The 16,570-nt window shown below is 45.4% G+C and overlaps 2 protein-coding genes across 2 annotated transcripts; both read right to left on the reverse strand.

Annotated features, from left to right (window-relative positions):
* Window positions 1-3,228: 3,228 nt before the first annotated feature.
* Window positions 3,229-5,493, reverse strand: LOC125539042 ((+)-neomenthol dehydrogenase-like). The gene is made up of 5 exons (XM_048702403.1): window positions 5,133-5,493; window positions 4,821-5,064; window positions 4,403-4,465; window positions 4,000-4,194; window positions 3,229-3,908 (listed from the first exon to the last, which is right to left on the reverse strand). Exons 1-5 carry the CDS (start codon window positions 5,168-5,170, stop codon window positions 3,528-3,530), a joined length of 921 nt encoding a protein of 306 aa, XP_048558360.1. The 5' UTR covers window positions 5,171-5,493; the 3' UTR covers window positions 3,229-3,527.
* A 152-nt stretch (window positions 5,494-5,645) lies between these two features.
* Window positions 5,646-8,677, reverse strand: LOC125539041 (salutaridine reductase-like). Its single transcript, XM_048702402.1, has 5 exons — window positions 8,532-8,677; window positions 8,193-8,433; window positions 7,698-7,763; window positions 6,421-6,615; window positions 5,646-6,121 (listed from the first exon to the last, which is right to left on the reverse strand). The coding sequence occupies exons 1-5, from the start codon at window positions 8,651-8,653 to the stop codon at window positions 5,738-5,740; spliced, it is 1,008 nt and encodes a 335-aa protein (XP_048558359.1). The 5' UTR covers window positions 8,654-8,677; the 3' UTR covers window positions 5,646-5,737.
* Window positions 8,678-16,570: the final 7,893 nt, after the last annotated feature.

Raw genomic sequence — 16,570 nt, forward strand, 5'->3', positions numbered from 1 at the left:
CAAGACGGAGGCTGCCAGAGCGTAGTCTTCGAAAGGACTAGCTATCCCCCCCTTATTCCGGCTTTCTGCAGTTCAGTCCACATATGATACCCTTATTCCTTTTGATACCAATGCATACATATGTAGTATAGCTCCTTGCTTGCGAGTACTTTGGATGAGTACTCACGGTTGCTTTCTCCCCCTTTTCCCCCTTTCCCTTCTTTCTGGTTGTCGCAACCAGATGCTGGAGTCCAGGAGCCAGACGCCACCGTCGACGATGACTCCTACTACACCGAAGGTGCCTTCTACTATGTGATGCCCGCTGACGACGACCAGGAGTAGTTAGGAGGATCCCAGGCAGGAGGCCTGCGCCTCTCTCGATCTGTATCCTAGTTTGTGCTAGCCTTCTTAAGGCAAACTTGTTTAACTTATGTCTGTACTCAGATATTGTTGCTTCCGCTGACTCGTCTATGATCGAGCTCTTGTATTCGAGCCTTCGAGGCCCGTGGCTCGTAATATGATGCTTGTATGACTTATTTTATTTGTAGAGTTGTGTTGTGATATCTTCCCGTGAGTCCCTGATCTTGATCGTACACGTTTGCGTGTATGATTAGTGTACGATTGAATCGGGGGCGTCACAATTATTGATTCTAGTAAACCCTTGGGTATAGTCACATGGAGATGTGAACTAATCACATAAAGATGTGAACTATTGGTGTTAAATCCCATGACGATGTGAACTAGATTATTGACTCTAGTGCAAGTGGGAGACTAAAGGAAATATGCCCTAGAGGCAATAATAAAGTTATTATGTATTTCCTTATATCATGATAAATGTTTATTATCATGCTAGAATTGTATTAACCGGAAACTTAATACATGTGTGAATACATAGACAAACAGTCATTAGTATGCCTCTACTTGACTAGCTCGTTAATCAAAGATGGTTAAGTTTCCTAACCATAGACATGAGTTGTCATTTGATGAACGGGATCACATCATTAGAGAATGATGTGATTGACTTGACCCAGCCGTTAGCTTAGCACTATGATCGTTTAGTTTATTGATATTGCTTTCTCCATAACTTATACATGTTCCTATGACTATGAGATTATGCAACTCCCGAATACCGAAGAACACTTAGTGTGCTATCAAACGTCATAACGTAACTGGGTGACTATAAAGATGCTCTACAGGTGTCTCCGATGGTGTTTGTTGAGTTGACATAGATTGAGATTAGGATTAGTCACTCCGATTGTCGGAGAGATATCTCTGGGCCCTCTCGGTAATGCACATCACTATAAGCCTTGCAAGCAATGTGACTAATGAGTTAGTTGCGGGATGATGCATTACGGAACGAGTAAAGAGACTTGCCAGTAACGAGATTGAACTAGGTATTGAAATACCGACGATCGAATCTCGGGCAAGTAACATACCGATGACAAAGGGAACAACGTATGTTTTTATGCGGTTTGACCGATAAAGATCTTCATAGAATATGTCGGAACCAATATGAGCATCCAGGTTCCGCTATTGGTTATTGACCGGAAGTGAGTCTTGGTCATGTCTGCATAGTTCTCGAACCCGTAGGGTCCGCATGCTTAACGTTCGATGATGATCGGTATTATGAGTTTATGTGTTTTGATGTACCGAAGGTTGTTCGGAGTCCCGGATGTGATCACGAACATGACGAGGAGTCTCGAAATGGTCGAGACATAAAGATTGATATATTGGATGACTATATTCAAACACCGGATGAGTTCCGGGGGTCACCGGATATATATCGGAGTGCCGGAAGGGTTATCGGAACCACCGGAGATGTAATGGGCCTTATTGGGCCTAGGGGAGAGAGAGGGGGGCTGCCAAGGGCTGCCCCCCATGGTCCTAGTCCAAATTGGACTAGGAGGAGGGGCGGCGCCCCCTCCTTCCTTCTCTTCCCCCTCCTTCCTTCTTCTCCTAGTAGGACTAGGAAAGGGGGAGTCCTACTCCTACTAGGAGGAGGATTCCTCCCCCTTGGTGTGCCTATGAGGGCCGGCCGGACTCCCCCTTGCTCCTTGGGCAGGGGGCACCCTAGAACACATAAGTTGATTGTTTAGCCGTGTGCGGTGCCCCCTTCCACAGAATTCCACCTCGGTCATATCGTTTTAGTGCTTAGGCGAAGCCCTGCGTCGGTAACTTCATCATCACCGTCATCACGCCGTCGTGCTGACAAAACTCTCCCTCGGCCTTAGCTGGATCAAGAGTACAAGGGACGTCACCGAGCTGAATGTGTGCAGATCACGGAGGTGCCGTGCGTTCGGTACTTGATCGGTTAGATCGCGAAGACGTTCGACTACATCAACCGTGTTTCATAACGTTTCCGCTTTCGGTCTACGAGGGTACGTAGACATACTCTTCCCCTCTCATTGCTATGCATCTCCTAGATAGATCTTGCGTGATCGTAGGAAATTTTTTGAAATAATGTGTTCCCACAAAGAACACACAGTACCCTAAGGTAGAGCAATGAGTGTCCGGACAACCAGCTTAGTCAACATCCGAATAAGAGACGATGTCGGTGAAGGGAGATGCGCAAGGTGATGCCGAGATCCATGTGACCACGGATGTACCGGAGAATCCGCTTCACCAGGGACCAATGACTCAATGAGCATCTCGGGGAGCATGCGTGTGGAGACACACCTGCTAGACAGCATACTGCAACTCGGACCGAGTGAGCATCAGTTACTACAAGGCACCGACAATGGACCGGTAGAATGAGGCATGCGGTGCGGGAGCACCATCAGTAGCGGAGAGCTTAGCCTTCGTATCAACAGGCGTAGCCGCGGGCTTGCAATTAAGCATGCCGACGCGGTCAAGTAGCTCGTGAGCATACTTTCGTTGATGAAGGAAGAAGCCGTCCGCACGCCGTATCACCTCGATGCCGAGGAAGTAGTTGAGAGGCCACGAGTCCTTGATGGCGAACTCGGCACGAAGGCGCTTGGTGAGCCATCGAAGGAGGTTGATGGTGCATGTCGTCAGGACAATGTTGTCGACATAAAGAAGTAGATAGGCCGTAGCAGTACCCTAGGTGTAGACGAACAACGAGGCATCTGAGCGAGTGGAGCTGGCGCGGGCAGCGGGGTAGGCGCGGCTAGCAGTTGCGGTCAGCGGGCGGGGAAGCTCGCGAGGTGTAGCGGCGGCGCGGCAGCGGCGCGGTGGCTAGGGTAGGGATCGTAGGTAAGGTTTAAACTGATACCACGAGGAAGAAATGTATGGTGCAAGATAATTGTATTCACCTCATTGGTTGTCATATATAACATGTAGAGGGGTAGTTTCATCCACGGCGAGAACCCTAATTACAAAGTACAAACTTGGAACCAAGCAGGACAACTACGGCACGAATTATTGGTGTATATATGGAACAAACACAATCATTCGTCAACAATATTGAGTCAATAAAACTCACACTTTGTCGAAAAAAGATAGATGACACGTCTTAATTATTCGCAATCTCAAACTAGCACGTAACGCATCAGTAAGTGTACGGCACGCACGCACGTGCCGCCGGTATCTCACACGAACGGCGCCTCCTCGCCCATGGCGAAATACGCGCCAGTCGGCCCGCCGTCAGGCAGCAGCGCCACCTTCACCAAGTTGCGTGCGCCCTCCTCCGGCGTCAGGACCCCGGACCCCATGCTCATGTCGGTCTTGACGAAGCCTGGGTGCGCGCAGTTGACGCGCAGCTCAGGGTGCCTCCTCGCCAGGATCCTCGAGTAGGCGTTCATGGCGGCCTTGGCCACCTTGTACGCCGAGAACTTCGTAGACCACCCGTGCATCTCCAACTCGCCGGCCTTGAAGTCCTTGATGAACTTCTCCAGGAGATCGTCCAGCCTCCCCTCTGTCAGGTTATCGACATCGTTGAGCTCCTGCCTCACCTCCTCGCTGCCGATATGCTGCAAATAATGCCACGGAATCCCTTACGGTACATGTGGTACTGATACTGGGTTAACAATGATCAGTGAAAAAAATTAAGAGTTTACTTACTCTTAGGAGTCCATAATTGGAGGAGACGTTCACGATTCTTCCCTCGGAGGAAGCTTGAAGCAGAGGCAGCAGGGCTTCGATTACATGCTTCGTGCCGTAGTAGTTCGTCTTCACGCTGTTCTTCGCGCTGTCGATGGGCTCCCGAGCATTCTTCAACATCCACTCAACTCTCTCGTGGAAATCCAGGCCACTGAACTGTTGTATCATGCATCGGCAAATAAACTTGTTCAAGCTGGTGTGTCTGAACCGAACAATTTCAGAAAAAAGTCGCGCCGATTTTACCGAATGAACCTATCAGGTAAAATTGGTCGCTGTGCTTGACGCCTATCATCGGTTCTTGGCTGGGTTCCTCCAGGAGTAAATTACAAAAACCCAACCAGAAAAAACAACAACGTGATCTCACCTTTTCCTCGTTGGTATCGAACTCCTGGCCGTACTCAACCCCACCAACCGCGGCATTATTCACCTGCAAATCATCCGACTACATCCATCCATCACCGATGATTCAAACCTTGGATGCAACTAGCAGCTGTAGTCTCTACTACGCAAAAAGAACGTAAGGTTCTCATTTCATCTTTGTTTTGATAACTCCTCATCCAACCTTTTATGTAGGAGTATATATGATAATCAATTACCTTAATTTATTTATAATCAATTTTACTTTAATTTACTTATCAAACTTTTAACCAAAATATAAGATAATTCACGAGTAGAATTTGATAAACATTTTTTTACAGAATCGAACGTACTACAATATTTATATTCCGTTGCAACGCACCGGCGTTGTTCTAGTATACTAAAATGAAAGGAAAAAAACTTGCCAGAATGTCTAGTTTGCCAAAGCGGGTCTTGAGAAAACCAGCCAGCGCAGCGGCGCTCGAAGCGTCCGTGATCTCCAGCTGATGGAAGACGACATGAGAGAGCCCCAGCGCATTGAGCCTCTCGACGGCCTCCCCGCCCCTCATCTCATCCCGGGCCGTCAGGACGACGGAGATTCCTCCGCTGGCAAGCTGCCGGCACACCTCGAAGCCGATCCCCTTATTCCCTCCGGTAACGACGGCGACCCTAGCAACCGCAATCGATGAGATTTCTGCAAGTTGCAAGGCTACATGGCGACGACAAGAGCAGCTAACCTCGTGTTTGGCAGGTTGGGGAGGATGGCCCCTTCCATGAGGGCGCACCACGAATCCACGAGCTCCAACAGCAAGTGCGATGGCAGTTGGCAGAGGTCGATGAGCCGCTCCTCACAATCTGAGACCGAAAATCCTAAGTTATCTGAGACGGTTACGGGAGTTAGGAGAGATACTTATAACGGCTCCGGTCCTCGGTCGCCGTTGTGGTGCTCGTCGTCTTTGTCCGGCACAACATCGAGCATGATTTAGCAACCTCACAAAAGGATCAACATTTGGCAAGTTCGAAACATTCACACGTCAAAACGATGGTTGGCTAATTTTGTTAACAAACCAAGCATGTCCATCAGCCAGCAACACCCATACGTCATCCTATTGCCTGCCAGCAACACTCATACGTCATCGTGTGTGTGTGTTGTCCCGTTGTTTGACCCTACACATACCCACATGATCGATAGACCTCATCGACCAATACGGATCATACACACACGCATGTCCATTTGAGCGCACAGCACAGGTTAAACTGCACAATGTTTATTGACAACTACAGTTACAGGTGTCTCATATTCTGAAAGTAAAACCGGACGAAACCATTACACGTACGACAGTCACACAAACGAGGCCACGCCATCCGTATCAAAATAAGCACCCGTCGGGCCATCGTCGGGCAAGAGAGCGACCTTCACCGGGTTGCTAGCGCCCTCCTCAGGCGTCAAAACTCCCATGTGCATCGACATGTCGCTCTTGACATAACCAGGCGTCAAACAGTTGATGCGCATCCTAGGGTACTTCTTGGCGAGAATCCTTGTGTAAGCATTGAGGGCAGCTTTGGCGACTTTGTACGCTGACGAGCCACCGGTCGGCCACCCATGTGCCTCTATCAAATTGGCCTTGAAATCTTCTAGGAACGAATCCAACAGCTCCTCTAGTCTCTTTTCAGTAAGGTTGTCGACGTCGTTAAACTCATTCTTCAGTTCTTCACTGTTGAAGTTCTGCTCAGGAAACAATAGTTATTGTTAACTTAAAGGAACTAGTTTCTTAACATATGCTTTCTGACAGAAAAAAAAAACACTGCAATAAGGGATAAGGAATTTCTCTGCTCAGGAAATAATAATATCTTGGAAGACACAATGCAAGGCTGCATAGATACTTTTCGAAAACTCGAAACAAAACAAAGTGATTGAGAAAGTTATGGCGGAAATATATATTGTGGCACAGATAATGTTTAAATCTAATTTGTGAAACTGGTAATTTGTCTTGTACGACCTGCAACATGGTTAACAATACTTACTCTTAGCAGTGAAAAACCTGATGAGACATTGACAATTCTCCCAGAGGAGGACAACTGAAGAAGAGGAAGTAGTGCCTCTGTGACAAGCTTTGCCCCATAGTAGTTTGTTCTCATGCATTCTTTTGCTTCCTCATATGTCTCCTTGGAATTTTCTTTCATCCATTGAACTCTCTGATCTACATCCATGCTTTCAACCTATCCATGCATAGACAGGTTAATTGTTATACAACGTCTTGTTAAAATGCAGGTGTTTAGGAGCCAAGTGAGTCTGGTAAGGCATGCCCATCTAAGATTGATTTGCTTGGTAAAAAAATCCAATTAAATGTATATGAAGTGAATCACCAATTAAACTACTCCCTCCGATCCAAATGCAGCTTTAGTACAACTTTCGTACAAAGTTATACTAAAGTTGTGTCAATTAATTTGGATTGGAGGGAGTAGAAGTTATTTTTCTGACCAACTTAAAATCTACTCTGTTCGGTACAAATATAATCTTGGAATAGAAGTGTTCTAGAAATTAAATTAATAAATGGAAAGAATTGAGTATTAGTTCCTGAGGAATTCTGTTTGCACATCATAAAAAATAATATATCCATAGCTTCTATATGTAATATGTACGTCATTGAAATGAGATCTTTTTTGGGGGGGGGGGGGGGGGGGGATGCTAATATTTAACACAAAATTCACTAAATAAACACGCTGTCACTAATGTACAATTTTAGGATTGTCAACTTTATTGGATGCTTTTCTACAATGTAAACTTCGATTGTCATCTTGTATTGCAACATCAGCATGATGTGTTTTCTCAAACTAAACTATGCTCAGTAGTTACAATAGAATGATATTTATGTCGATGTTGTGGTTGATGAATGGTTTCTACAATCCAAATTTCTATTTACATCATGTATCACAGCATCAGGTGTGATGTGTTTTCTCAAAGTAGAGTACACTCCAGTAGTTATTACAAGAAATGATGACGTTTATGTCTGCGTTGATAGATACTCCCTCCGTCCCATAATATAAGAACGTTTTTGACACTAGTGTAGTGTTAAAAACGTTCTAATAGCAACCAACAACTACAGAAACAACTACTCCCTCCGTTCCAAAATAGATGACTCAACTTTGTATTAACAATAGTACAAAGTTGAGTCATCTATTTGGGAACGGAGGGAGTATTATTTTGTTGACTCAACCTGATTCTGAAATAGATGTATATATTAACTGCTGACAAACTGCAAATCGATACGCAGTACATCACAAATTTTTGCTGCATTCACCTGTTCTTTAACTTCCGCAACCAGAACTGGATCTCGATCAACGCCTGAAATGCCTGCATTGTTTATCTACACATAAAAAAATCACATAATCATGGTGACGAATTAAAAAAAATCGAGACAAACCACTTCTGAATAATCGCCAATAAGAAGTCGATAATCTGAACAGCCAAGTCAAGCTTACAGATCTGTAAGAACATCATTTCAGCTTTAACTAGTACAAGCCAGGTAAAAGAAAGAAATCTACGGCACCTATACTTCTAAACGGAACTCTTAAATTCATTCTGTAATTATTCAATGCAACAATGTGCTGAGTAACAATTTCTTCAATGTAATTTTGCTAAGTTCAACTAACACTTAAAGAGTCTGAATAAAATGCATACTTCTATCTGACGAGCTCTCAGTGGAACAGTCAGTATGAATACCCCCTTGCCCGACCCCAAATCCGCGAGGTCTTAATCTTGAAAGCGCAAAGCAGAGACACACAATAACACATACCAGGATATCGAGCTTCCCGAACTGATCCCTGACGAAATCTGCCAGCCGGGCGACGCTGTTAGGGTCGGTGACATCCAACTGATGGAAAACAGCGTCAGCACCGGAGCGCCTGACGTCTTCCACCGCCTCCAGCCCCCTCGCCGCGTTCCTCGCCGTCAGCACGACCTCGAGCCCCTTGGACGCGAGCTGCCTGCACGTCTCCAGCCCGACCCCTTTGTTCCCCCCGGTGACCAGGGCGATCCTAAATCACGCACATAGCAGCGGCGCGACAGAAATCCCAGTAAGTAAATTTGCTGCGAGCGGCGTACGGGAAAGGGGAGGGAGGCGGAGCGATCGAACCTCTTGCTCGACGGATTCGAGGCGGCCGCCTCCATCTTGATCTTTTCCCTCCGACTCGTCGCGGCGCGTCCAGCACTGTGTGAGCTCTGGAGTCGGCAGCCTTGCAGGAGATGATGATACATCCTGCACTTCCACTTTCTTCTCAAACGGCGCCTCTGCTGGGCCTTAGTTAGTTTTTTTTTCTTTTTTTGAGAAAGCTGGGCCTGCTTAGTAAGGCAACAGCCTTGACGTTTGTGCGGGCGGTAATGTGACGGCCTGTTGTTAGTCGGTTTCTGCGTTTTTCTGTCCGTTTTCTTTCTGTTGTTTTTATTTTTCTTTTCTGGTTCTTCTGTTTCGTTTTATATTTTGCTTTTTTCTTTCCTCAAATCCGCCGATTATTTTAAAAAAATCATGAACAAGTTTTCTAAAATCGTGAGCACTTTAAAATTCATGATTTTTTGTAAATCATGAACAAGTTTCAAATACATATTTTTTTTAAAAACAAGAACAATTTCCAAATTTAGGAATCTTTTCCAAATATATGAACATTTTTTAATTCAATAAAAAATTCAAACTCATGAACATTTTTTGAAATTGCAAACTATTTCAAATTCTTGAATATTTTCTGTAATTCGTAAAAAATTCATGAACATTTTTTGAACTCATTATTTTTTTGTAAAATTCGTGAATCATTTTTGAATTCTTGATTTTTGTTTAATTCAATAATTTTTAAATTCAAGAAGATTTTTTGAACTCATGGAAAATTTATGAATTTGAGAATATTTTTTGAAATTTGATATTTGTTCGAAATCCCTGACATTTTTTAATGAAGCAAAAAAACAAAAAGGAAAGGATAGAAAGGAAAAAAACAGGGGCGCCACCCTCGCACATGGGGGCCCAAAGGCACGCACGTGGGAGGGGGTGCGTTTGGCCGTCAGGCGTCACCCTACGCACGAAATAGGAGGTCCCATGTCTTAATTGGACACACATGTTTCTTGGGTCAAACTGTGACGTTTGGGCCGAATCAGCACGAACTAGATCGATGGGGTCGTCATTATGTGGAGAGTGGAGTCTATTTTAAACCCTGAGATTTTAGAGCTCCACGGAAATAAACCCTCAAGTTCAAATTGCTGAAATCGGCACCCTTACCTCGCTGATCCCAGTCGTTTTAAACCTTGGGCGTTTTAGGAGTGGATTTGATGACATGGCACCAAGGGCCGGGATTGTTGACTCTAACCAAATTAATGGCTGCCACGTCAGCACTGAAGTGCGGGTGCCGCCTTCTTTCCGATGCGCAATGCCTTGGCCTCCATGTACATCATGGTGGGGAATGCCTCGACCACCTTGGTGTCGCACCCGCACATGGCTCGCCATTGATGTCGCCTCACGATGAAGCTCGAGAAGCCGACAACGAGGGGAGAGCCCGCGTGGGTCGGTATGTGCTAGGAGTAGTTGGTGTAGTTGTGACGGGTAGATGGAGGCGACGAAGCAGACGAACACCGCGCCGACGACGGGAACGGCGTGATTGATGATGTTACAACCAATGGGTGCCTCATCTTACCAGAAGTCGGTCTAGGGCCCCTAGGTCGTTTATATCAACGGGGATTAAAAGGCCAAGAGGTGGAGGGAGAATTGGGCCACCAAGGCCCAATAGGGGAGGCGCCCCTTTTTGTTGGGGAACGTAGTAATTTCAAAAAAAATCCTACGCACACGTAAGATCATGGTGATGCACAACAACGAGAGGAGAGAGTATCGTCTACGTACCCTCGTAGACCGTAAGCGGAAGCGTTATGAGAACACGGTTGATGTAGTCGAACGTCTTCACGATCCGACCGATCCAAGTACCGAACGCACGGCACCTCCGAGTTCAGCACATGTTCAGCTCGATGACGTCCCACAAACTCCGATCCAGCAGAGTTTCACAGGAGAGTTCCGTCAGCACGACGGTGTGATGACGGTGATGATGTTGCTACCGTGCAGGGCTTCGCCTAAGCACCGCTATGATATGATCGAGGTGGATTATGGTGGAGGGGGGCACTGCACACAGCTTGGAACAATCAACTTGTGTGTTGTAGGGTGCCCCCTGCCCCCGTATATAAAGGAGCAAGGGGGGAGGCCGGCCGCCCCTTGCAGGGCGCGCCAGGAGGAGGAGTCCTCCTAGTAGGAGTAGGACTCCCCTTTCCTACTCCTACTAGGAGGGGGAAAGGAAGGAGGAGAGGGGGAGGAAGGAGAGGGAGGAAAGGAGGAAAGGGGGGCCGGCCCCCTAGTCCAATTCGGTTTGGGCTAGGAGGGCCGCGCGCCCTGCCTCCTCTCTTCCACCACTTGGCCCATGAGGCCCAATACTTCTTCCTCGTATTCCCGTAACTCCCCGGTACTCCGAAAAATACCCGAATCACTCGGAACCTTTTCGATGTCCGAATATAGTTGTCCAATATATCGATCTTTACATCTCGACCATTTCGAGACTCCTCGTCATGTCCCTGATCTCATCCGGGACTCCGAACTACCTTCGGTACATCAAATCACATAAACTCATAATACCGATCGTCACCGAACGTTAAGCGTGCGGACCCTACGGGTTCGAGAACTATGTAGACATGATCGAGACACGTCTCCGGTCGATAACCAATAGCGAAACCTGGATGTTCATATTGTCTCCTACATATTCTACGAAGATCTTTATCGGTCAAACTGCATAACAACATACGTTGTTCCCTTTGTCATCGGTATGTTACTTGCCCGAGATTCGATCGTCGGTATCTCAATACCTAGTTCAATCTCGTTTCCAGCAAGTCTCTTTACTCGTTTCCGTAATGCAACATCCCGCAACTAACTCATTAGTCACATTGCTTGCAAGGCTTATAGTGATGTGCCTTACCGAGAGGGCCCAGAGATACCTCTCCGACAATCGAAGTGACAAATCCTAATCTCGATCTATGCCAACTCAACAAGTACCATCGGAGACACCTGTAGAGCACCTTTATAATCACTCAGTTATGTTTTTACGTTTGGTAGCACACAAAGTGTTCCTCCGGTAATCGGGAGTTGCATAATCTCATAGTCATAGGAACATGTATAAGTCATGAAGAAAGCAATAGCAGTAAACTAAAACGATCAAGTGCTAAGCTAACAAAATGGGTCAAGTCAATCACATCATTCTCCTAATGATGTGATCACGTTTATCAAATGACAACTCACGTCTATGGTTAGGAAACATAACCATCTTTGATCAACGAGCTAGTCAAGTAGAGGTATACTAGTGACACTCTGTTTGTCTATGTATTCACACATATATTATGTTTCCGGTTAATACAATTCTAGCATGAATAATAAACATTTATCATGAAATAAGGAAATAAATAATAACTTTATTATTGCTTCTAGGGCATATTTCCTTCAGTCTCCCACTTGCACTAGAGTCAATAATCTAGATTACACGGTAATGATTCTAACACCCATGGAGCCTTGGTGCTGATCATGTTTTGCTCGTGAGAGAGGCTTAGTCAACGGGTCTGCAACATTCAGATCCGTATGTATCTTGCAAATCTCTATGTCTTCCACCTGGACTTGATCGCGGATGGAATTGAAGTTGTAAGTGCATCTAGTGCCACCCCTAGTTGGTTTTGGAGTATTGACGACAAACCTGGTTGAGGGACTAATGTGTTTGTGAGAACTGCAGGATAACACAGGTAGAAGTCCCTCATTGATTCTGTTTTCCTACCAGAGATGACCCCTAAAAATGTATGAAGACATTGAAGTCAAAGGTGGTATGTGAAGACAATCACATTGAAGACTATGACAAAAGAAGACATCGCGTGAAGACTATGGAGCGCGAAGACTTAGTTGTTTCGTCGTTCTTTTTCTTCTTTGTTGGGTCATAGGAACCACCGTACTATTAAGTGGGGCCCAAGTGAACCAGTCAGAATGACTGAAGTGATGCTTAACCAAAATCATATGTCTTCGAGCGAAGACAATGAAAGCAAATCTTATCCAGAGCTGGATAAGTCAGCTTTTCTTGTAGCCCAAGTAGAGTTGTCGTGTGTGTTTGAAATCTGACCGTTGGAACACGTGTCAGTTCCTTAGTGACCCAGGGTCATTTCAGACAAATCAGGTCGGGTTGCCTAGTGGCTATAAATAGCCCACCCCCTACAACCATAAACGGTTGGCTGCTCGGAGTTAGTGTACGACTTTTTTCGTTTGAGAGCAACCCACCTCGAAGCCTTTGAGAGAGAATTCCTTGCGAGGACAAAACCCTAAACACCGAGAGCCAAAGAGTGTTAGGCATCACTGAAGTCTTCTTGTCTGTGTGATCTGAAGACTTATTACACTTGAGGACTGTAAAATCCTCCAGCCGGTTAGGCGTCGCGTTCTGAGCATCCAAGAGTCATTGTGGATCACCGGTGAACGAAGTCTGTGAAGGTTTGGAAGTCTACCTTGAAGACTTACCAGAGTGATTGGGCGAGGACTGGGTGTCCTTAGCTCAAGGGGAATAAGGTGAAGACGCGGTCTTCTGAGTTGAATCTCAGCCTCCCTAACCAGACGTACAGTTGTCACAGCAACTGGAACTGGTCCAACAAAGCATTGTCTTCAACGAGTCACTGGTTCCAATCTTCCCATCTCTTGATTTACAGATTGGTCCTTGTGAAGTCATTGCCCATTTGCATTATCTATTTGTCTTCACTGTGTGACTGCTTGTTCTGTTTGGCTTCGTACTATCTTCCATCCTGATCTATACTGCCTAGCTGCTATTAGTCTTTGTGCTTTCATCTCATTGAATACTTGACTATGGCTTGCTTAGTGTAGTCTACCTTCCGCTGCATGGTAATAGGTTTGTTTCTATCGTTTGTCTTCGAAACTTCCATGTTTTGAAGACTTTCATAAAAATCGCCTATTCACCCCCCTCTAGTCGATCACTAGCACTTTCAATTGGTATCAGAGCAAGGTACTCCCTTGTTCTGTGTGATTTGGTTTAACCACCTGGAGTTTTAGCTATGTTGACTGCAGGGATAATCAAAGTCTCCGTTGCGTGCCCAGTCTTTGATGGAACTGAATATCCCTACTGGAAGAATAAGATGCGCATGCATCTTGAAGCCATTGATGTCGACCTCTGGTATGTCGTCAAGAATGGCGTCCCCAAGGCTGGTGAAGGTGTCACCGCTGCTGATGTCAAGAAGTTCGTTCAACTGGATTCCACTGCCAAGAACATCATCTGTGGTCATCTGACCAAAGGACAGTATGGCCGTGTGAGTGCTCTGGAAACATCCAAGCTAGTCTGGGACTGACTCTCCAAGGTCAACGAAGGCGTCTCAACCCAGAGAGATCAAAGAATCAGTGTCCTTCGCAACCTCTTCAACCGCTTTAAGAGAAACGACAATGAGAATCTTCAGCTCACGTTTGATCGACTCACTGACATCACAAATGAGCTTCAAGCCCTCGGCGCTACTGAGATCACCAAGCATGAAGTCGTCAAGACACTCCTGAGATCACTTGACAGCTCATTTGACACCCTAGCCCTGATGATTCAAGAACGCCCTGACTTCAAGACACTCGATCCGTCTGACATACTTGAAAGGCTCAACACACATAAGTTTCAGCTTTATGAGAAAAGAGATATCTACGGTCCCAAGTATGGGCGAACTCGTGCTTTGAAGGCAAAAGTTGTTTCCTCATCTGAAGAAGACTCTGATTGCAGTTCTGATGATCATGAAGACATTGGAAAGGAGCTTGCTATGCTTGTGAAGAAGTTCCAGAAATTCACCAAGAAGAAAGGCTTCAGAAAGTCCTCATGATCTAGCTCAAGGAATGATGAAGCTTCTGCTCATGACTACAAGAAGAGAACATGCCACAAGTGCAAGAAACCTGGCCACTACATCTCTGAGTGTCCGCAGTGGGACAATGAGAATAAGAAGAAGAGCAAGGAATATGATTCTGACGACAAGAAGAAGAAGAAATACTCAAAGTCTTCTCCAAGTCTTCGTCAAAGTCTTCATCACACAAGAAGAGCTCATCTGGCAAGGCTCGTGCGTTTGTTGGCAAGGAAATGGATTCAAAGGAGGAGTCTGCTTCTGAGGAGGCGGAGGTGGAGTCTGAGGAGGAGTCCGATTCTGGCATTGCAAGTCTGGCTACAGCCTACGTTGCCAAGTCCATCTTCAACATTGAAGACAATGACTCCATCACCGACGCCGATGCTAATGACCAGGACGACTCCGCTCCCACCTACTGCTTCATGGCACGCGGTGCCAAGGTAAACTCACGCACTACTCACTATCAAACATCCAGTGAAGATGACTCTGATTGTGGTTCCAAACCCAGCCACAAAACACTTGCTAAAATTGCAACTAAACAACATAAAGCTATGGAACATATTCGAAAACTGTTAGACAAAAGTGATGACCTATTAGACGCTGAAATGACTCGATCTCAGTCCTTAATTGAAGACATAAAAAAATCTTCATGTTAAGTATGAGGAACTTAAAAGTCTTCATGAAACGCTCTCAACAACTCATGAAAAGCTTTCCTATGATTATCTTCAAAGGAAGCAAGATCTTGAGAAATCGAGAGCGGCTCATGAAGATCTTCAAAAGGAAAATGAGTCACTTCGCGCCAAACAGATTAGTTCCGCTCAGGAAGGATTTGAACCACCATGTCTTGAATGCATTGAGCGTGACAATGCTACTTCTGTTGCTGGATGTTCTACTGCTGCTACTGTTGCAATATCTTCAACTGTTGATGTGGTAACTAACCCATCTGCTGAGGATGCCACTGCTATTGCTGATGAAAATGCTAGGTTGAAGACATTGCTTGAAACAGGGATGTACAAAAGTCTCAAAGGACATCAGACACTATGTGATGTCCTCAAAAGGCAGATCCTAAACCGAAACCCTAGGAAAGAGGGTGTTGGGTTCGAAAGGAAAATTAATGCTGATGGCTCTTACTAGAAACCTGAGCAGTACCCCAAAACCACATGGGTTGCTGCAAAGGAACCTTCAGTGGATCCATCCACCCTATCTGGCTTCACTTGTGCTAATCCCATTGTTATTGATGAATCCTTTGATGCAAACTATAAACTGTTTAAGAATCAGAATGGTGAAGTGTTTGCCAGGTATATTGGTACTAACTGCAGGAATGGGCCACCTATGAAGAAAGTCTGGGTGCCGAAAAGGTGTCTGGAGAATCTTCCGGTGAATGTCATCATGACACCACAAGTGAAGAAGACAAAACCCAGACCACAGGCTTCATATGGTCCAAAGGCTTCATAGAGACAGAGGACTCACCTGAGTCGCACTAACGCAAATATTTTGCAGGGAAACCATACTCAGGCCTATGAATATGAGCGCGTTTCATCAAATCGCCATGTTCATAAGACCAAGAACTACTCTGCTTATTCTTATGAGTACTATTGCCCTCCTGCAAGACTATTTGCTAGGGCTTCAAAGCCAAAGTTCTCAGATGCTACACTTAGACTCATTGCTTCGAAGCCACCCTTGAAGATGTGGGTGGCTAAGAAAGCTTAACTCTCTTTTGCAGGGAAGGGTCTCCAGCCGAAAATCAAATTCGTCTGAAGCTATTGCCGGGGACCTTAAACATCTTGTAGGGCGCAAGATCAAATGCCCAAATGGTCTTATTATGTATTTTGTTCCTGAGTCGCTTGCTACTTTCCCTATCAGTCCTAACCTCAATCTAAGCTTTCATAATCCACTTGCTCATCAAATGTTTATGCTTCACAATTCTCTTCGTGAAGCCTATCCCCCTAACTGCACTGTAGGGTATGACACCAGCTGCTTCAGAATGGATTATTGATAGTGGGTATACTAATCACATGATTGGCAAGAGAAGTCTTCTCATGGACTCAACCTTACGTCCATCTGACAAGAGTCACATCACACTTGCTGATACTGGTAAAAGCAAGGTATTGGGTCTAGGTAGAGTTGCAATCTCAAGGGATCAACACATGGATAAAGTGATGCTTGTTGAATCCCTTGATTTCAACTTAATGTCTGTCTCAATGCTTTGCGATTTAAACATGGTTGTGATATTTGGAAAATATCGCCTTGTTCTAA

The sequence above is a fragment of the Triticum urartu genome, chromosome 2, assembly GCF_003073215.2.
Source record: "Triticum urartu cultivar G1812 chromosome 2, Tu2.1, whole genome shotgun sequence".
NCBI classification, from domain to species: domain Eukaryota; kingdom Viridiplantae; phylum Streptophyta; class Magnoliopsida; order Poales; family Poaceae; genus Triticum; species Triticum urartu.